This window comes from Somniosus microcephalus, chromosome 19, assembly GCF_052327205.1.
Source record: "Somniosus microcephalus isolate GS21.2 chromosome 19, FLI_Smic_1.0, whole genome shotgun sequence".
NCBI lineage: Eukaryota > Metazoa > Chordata > Chondrichthyes > Squaliformes > Somniosidae > Somniosus > Somniosus microcephalus.
The window spans coordinates 75,245,910-75,251,909 of NC_141005.1; the positions used below are offsets into that span (position 1 = coordinate 75,245,910).

The 6,000-nt window shown below is 63.4% G+C and overlaps 1 protein-coding gene across 1 annotated transcript in view; it reads right to left on the reverse strand.

Moving 5' to 3' along the window:
- The window catches only part of ddx51 (DEAD (Asp-Glu-Ala-Asp) box polypeptide 51), an 88,070-nt gene extending 86,187 nt beyond the window's left edge, over positions 1 to 1,883 (reverse strand). The window contains exon 1 of the mRNA XM_085962056.1: positions 1,765 to 1,883. Within this exon, the coding sequence (XP_085818182.1) occupies positions 1,765 to 1,787 (23 nt within the window). The 5' untranslated portion in view covers positions 1,788 to 1,883. The remainder of the gene's footprint in view (positions 1 to 1,764) is intronic.
- Between the last annotated feature and the right edge of the window lie 4,117 nt (positions 1,884 to 6,000).

The window sequence follows — 6,000 nt, forward strand, 5'->3', positions numbered from 1 at the left end:
AAACACCCTTCGACCATTACCCTTTGTTTCCTGCCTCTGAGCCAATTTTGGATCCAACTTGCCACTTTGCCTTTGATTCCATGGGCTTTTACTTTCGTGACCAGTCTGCCATGCGGAACCTTATCAAAAGCCTTGCTAAAATCCACATAGATTACATGAAACGCACTACCCTCATCGACCCTCCTTGTTACCTCCTCAAAAAATTCAATCAAGTTAGTCAGACACGACCTTCCCTTAACAAATCCATGCTGACTGTCCCTGATTAATCCGTGTCTTCCGTGAGCTCAGAAAAGGAAAGGTGAAGCAACATTCTAGATTGAAACTACTTCACATATTGGTGTATAAGAGGAACAATGTGCCCAGGAGACAGTTGAGGTGGATGTCTGGAAATTCAAAAGAGCAAGATAGTTTTTTCATTAAACAGGTAGTGGAGGATCGAAAGAGACAAAGAAAAAAAGGTTTGGTATCTTGTGGGAACTGCCACATATTCACATTGTTTTTTTCTGGTCCTAAGCATTCCGATGTTTCTCAATATGCTGCTGCTTTTCTCTCCTCTGGCACCCACCGAATCCATTGACTGGCCACCTGGCATGACTGTGACCATTTGCTGCGAGGCCCGCAAAGTTAACAGCTTCATTTATTGAGACAAGCACTTCTCAATCGCCATAACTGTATAGCGAGGAGGATAGGGATAGACTTCAGGAAGACATAGACAGGCTGGTGGAATGGGCGGACACGTGGCGGATGAAGTTTAACGCAGAAAAGTGCAAAGTGATACATTTTGGTAGGAAGCACGAGGAGAGGCAATATAAACTAAATCCTAAAGGGGTGCATGAAGAGCGAGACCTGGGGGTATATGTGCACAAATCGTTGAAGGTGGCAGGGCAGGTTCAGAAAGCGGTTAAACAAGCATACGGAATCCTAGGCTTTATGAATAGAGGCATAGAGTACAAAAGCAGGGAAGTTATTATTAACCTTTATAAAACACTGGTTCGGCCTCAACTGGAGTATTGTGTCCAATTCTGGGCACTGCACTTTAGGAAAGCTGTGAAGGCCTTAGAGAGAGTGCAGAAAAGATATACAAGAATAATTCCAGGGATGAGGGACTTCAGTGACATGGATAGACTGGAGAAGCTGGGGTTGTTCTCCTTAGAGCAGAGATAATCGAGAAGAGATGTGACAGCAGTATTCAAAATTATGAGGGGTTTGGACAGAGTAAATAGAGAGAAACTGTTCCCATTGGCAGAAGGGTCGAGAACCAGAGGACACAGATTTAAGATGATTGGCAAAAGAACCAAAGGCAACATGAGGAAAAACTTGTTTACTCAGCGGGTGGTTAGGGTCTGGAATGCACTGCCTGACAGGGTGGTGGAGGCAGATTCAATCGTGGCTTCCAAAAGGGAGTTGCATAAGTACCTGAATTAAAACATTTTGCCGGGCTATGGGGAAAGTGCGGGGGAGTGGGATGAGCTGAACTGCTCTCGCAGAGAGCCAGCACAGCCTCAATGGGCCGAATGGCCTCCTTCTGTGCTGCAGCCATTCTATGATTCTGTGACTTGCCTCTGAGTCGGGTTTAAACACCGGGAGAAATGAACATTCACAGTGACTGACAACATGGAGCTTCCACTCCAGCCAGGTTACTGTAGATGTGCCGCCGGCCCCGCTCTCACCCTCCCGGGGCCTCGGCACGGTCGCAGCTACAACACAGCTTCAACACAGCACAGGGCCTCGGCCACGATCAGCTCAAACCAACCGCGCTCCTACCGGTTAATGTGGAACAGCGCCATGTGCGGCCCGCTCGCTCACTGGGCCCGGTCTCCGCACGTCTCCCGGCAACAGCGCCCGGCCTCGGCGGCGCAACCGCATGGCGTCAGAGCGGAGCGCCGGCACCGACAGCGCCCCCTGGCGGAGGGGAGGAGAGACTGACAGCGCCCTCTGGCGGAGGGGGAAGAGAGACTGACAACGCCCCCTGGGGGAGGGGAGCAGAGACTGCGAGCGCCCACTGTCGGAGGGGAGGAGAGACTGACAGCGCCCCCTGGTGGACGGGAGGAGGCACTGACTGCGCCCCCTGGTGGAGGGGAGGAGAGACTCACAGCGCCCCCTGGTGGACGGGAGGAGGCACTGACTGCGCCCCCTGGTGGAGGGGAGGAGAGACTGACAGCGCCCCCTGGCGGAGGGGAGGAGAGACTGACAGCGCCCCCTGGCGGAGGGGAGGAGAGACTGACAGCGCCCCCTGGCGGAGGGGAGGAGAGACTGACAACGCCCCCTGGCGGAGGGGAGGAGAGACTGACAGCGCCCCCTGGTGGAGGGGAGGAGAGAGTGCCAGCGCCCCCTGGCGGAGGGGAGGAGAGACTGACAGCGCTACCTGGCGGAGGGGAGGAGAGACCGACAACGCCCCCTGGTGGAGGGGAGGAGAGAGTGCCAGCGCCCCCTGGCGGAGGGGAGGAGAGACTGACAGCGCTACCTGGCGGAGGGGAGGGGAGACTGACAGCGCCCCCCTGGCGGAAGGGAGGAGAGAGTGCCAGCGTCCCCTGGCGGAGGGGAGGAGAGACTGACAGCGCCCCCTGGTGGAGGGGAGGAGAGAGTGCCAGCGCCCTCTGGCGGAGGGGAGGAGAGACTGACAGCGCTACCTGGTGGAGGGGAGGGGAGACTGACAGCGCCCCCCTGGTGGAAGGGAGGAGAGACTGACAGCGCCCCCTGGCGGAGGGGAGGAGAGACCGACAGCGGCCTCTGGCGGAGGGGAGGAGGCACTGACAGCGCACCCTGGCGGAGGGGAGGAGAGACTGACAGTGCCCCCTGGCGGAGGGGAGGAGAGACTGACAGCGCCCCCTGGTGAAGGGGAGGAGAGAGTGCCAGCGCCCCCTGGCGGAGGGGAGGAGAGACTGACAGCGCCCCCGGCGGAAGGGAGGAGAGACTGACAGCGCCCCCGGCGGAGGGGAAGAGAGACTGACAGTGCCCCCGGCGGAATGGAGGAGGCACTGACAGTGCCCCCTGGCGAAGGGAGGAGAGACTGATAGCGCTCCCTGGCGGAGGGGAGGCGACACTGACAGCGCCCCCTGGCGGACGGGAGCAGAGACTGACAGCGCCCACTGGTGGAGGGGAGGAGAGACTGCCAGCGCCCACTGTCAGAGGGGAGGAGAGACTGACAGCGCCCCCTGGCGGAGGGGAGGAGGCATTGACTGCGCCCCCTGGCGGAGGGGGAGGAGAGACTGACAGCGCCCCCTGGCAGAGGGGAGGAGAGACTGACAGCGCCCCCTGGTGGAGGGGAGGAGAGACCGACAGCGGCCTGTGCCGGAGGGGAGGAGACACTGACAGCGCCCCCTGGTGGAGGGGAGGAGAGACTGACAGTGCCTCCTGGCGGAGGGGAGGAGAGGCTGACAGCAACCCCTGGTGGAGGGGGAGGAGAGACTGACAGCACCCCCTGGCGGAGGGGAGGAGAGACTGACAGCGCCCCCTGGAGGAGGGGAGGAGAGGCTGACAGCGCCCCCTGGCGGAGGGGAGGAGAGACCTACAGCGCCCTCTGCCGGAGGGGAGGAGACACTGACAGCGCACCCTGGCGGAGGGGAGGAGAGACTGACAGCTCCCCATGGCGGAGGGGAGCAGAGATTGACAGCGCCTCTTGGCAGAGGGGAGGAGAGACTGACAGCGCCCCCCTGGCGGAGGGGAGGAGAGACTGACAGCGACCTCTGGCGGAGGGGAGGAGAGGCTGACAGCGCCCCCTGGCGGAAGGGAGGAGGTACTGACTGCGGCCCCTGGAGGAGGGGAGGACAGACTGACAGCGCCCCCTGGCGGAGGGGAGGAGACACTTACAGCGCCCCCTGGCGGAGGGGAGGAGAGACTGACAGCGCCCTCTGGTGGAGGGGAGGAGAGACTGACAGCGCCCCCTGGCGGAAGGGAGGAGACACTGACTGCGGCCCCTGGAGGAGGGGAGGAGAAACTGACAGCGCCCCCTGGCGGAGGGGAGGAGAGACTGACAGCGCCCCCCTGGCGGAGGGGAGGAGAGACTGACAGCGCCCCCTGGCGGATAGGAAGAGAGACTGACAGTGCCCCCGGCGGAACGGAGGAGGCACTGACAGCGCCCCCTGGCGGAGGGGAGGAGAGACTGATAGCGCCCCCTGGCGGAGGGGAGGCGACACTGACAGCGCCCCCTGGTGCAGGGCAGCAGAGACTGACAGCGCCCCCTGGTGGAGGGGAGGAGAGACTGCCAGCGCCCACTGTCGGAGGGGAGGAGAGACTGACAGCGCCACCTGGTGGAGGGGAGGAGAGACTGACAGCGCCCCCTGGCGGAGGGGAGGAGAGGCCGACAGCGGCCTGTGCCGGAGGGGAGGAGACAATGACAGCGCACCCTGGTGGAGGGGAGGAGAGACTGACAGTGCCTCCTGGCGGAGGGGAGGCGACACTGACAGCGCCCCCTGGCGGAGGGGTGCAGAGACTGACAGCGCCCCCTGGTGGAGGGGAGGAGAGACTGCCAGCGCCCACTGTCGGAGGGGAAGAGAGACAGACAGCGCCACCTGGTGGAGGGGAGGAGAGACTGACAGCGCCCCCTGGCAGAGGGGAGGAGAGACTGACAGCGCCCCCTGGCGGAGGGGAGGGGGCACTGACTGCGCCCCCTGGCGGAGGGGGAGGAGAGACTGACAGCGCCCCCTGGCAGAGGGGAGGAGAGACTGACAGCGCCCCCCTGGCGGAGGGGAGGAGAGACCGACAGCGGCCTGTGCCGGCGGGGAGGAGACACTGACAGCGTCCCCTGGTGGAGGGGAGGAGAGACTGACAGTGCCTCCTGGCGGAGGGGAGGAGAGGCTGACAGCACCCCCTGGCGGAGGGGGAGGAGATACTGACAGCGCCCCCTGGCGGAGGGGAGGAGAGACTGACAGCGCCCCCTGACGGAGGGGAGGACAGACCAACTGCGCCCTCTGGCGGAGGGGAGGAGACACTGACAGCGCCCCCTGGCGGAGGGGAGGAGAGACTGACAGCGCCCCCTGGTGGAGGGGAGGAGAGACTGCCAGTGCCCACTGTCGGAGGGGAGGAGACACTGAAAGCGCCCCCTGGTGGAGGGGAGGAGAGACTGACAGTGCCTCCTGGCGGAGGGGAGGAGAGGCTGACAGCACCCCCTGGCGGAGGGGGAGGAGAGACAGACAGCGCCCCCTGGCGGAGGGGAGGAGAGACTGACAGCGCCCTCTGGCGGAGGGGAGGAGAGACCAACTGCGCCCTCTGGCGGAGGGGAGGAGACACTGACAGCGCCCCCTGGCGGAGGGGAGGAGAGACTGACAGCGCCCCCTGGTGGAGGGGAGGAGAGACTGCCAGCGCCCACTGTCGGAGGGGAGAGACTGAAAGTGCCCCCTGGCGGAGGGGAGCAGAGACTGACAGCGCCCCCTGGTGGAGGGGAGGAGAGACTGCCAGCGCCCACTGTCGGAGGGGAGGAGAGAATGATAGCGCCACCTGGTGGAGGGGAGGAGAGACTGACAGCGCCCCCTGGCAGAGGGGAGGAGAGACTGACAGCGCCCCCTGGTAGAGGGGAGGAGAGACTGAAAGCGCCCCCTGGCGGAGGGGAGGAGAGACCGACAGCGGCCTGTGCCGGAGGGGAGGAGAGACTGACAGCGCCCCCTGGCGGAGGGGAGGAGAGACTGACAGTGCCCCCTGGCGGAGGGGAGCAGAGACTGACAGCGCCCCCTGGTGGAGGGGAGGAGAGACTGCCAGCGCCCGCTGTCAGAGGGGAGGAGAGACTGACAGCGCCACCTGGTGGAGGGGAGGGGAGACTGACAGGGCCCCCTGGCAGAGGGGTGGAGAGACTGACAGCGCCCCGTGGCGGAGGGGAGGAGGCACTGACTGCGCCCCATGGCGGAGGGGGAGGAGAGACTGACAGCACCCCCTGGCAGAGGGGAGGAGAGACTTACAGCGCCCCCTGGCGGAGGGGAGGAGAGACCGACAGCGGCCTGTGCCGGAGGGGAGGAGACACTGACAGCGCCCCCTGGTGGAGGGGAGGAGAGACTGACACTGCCTCCT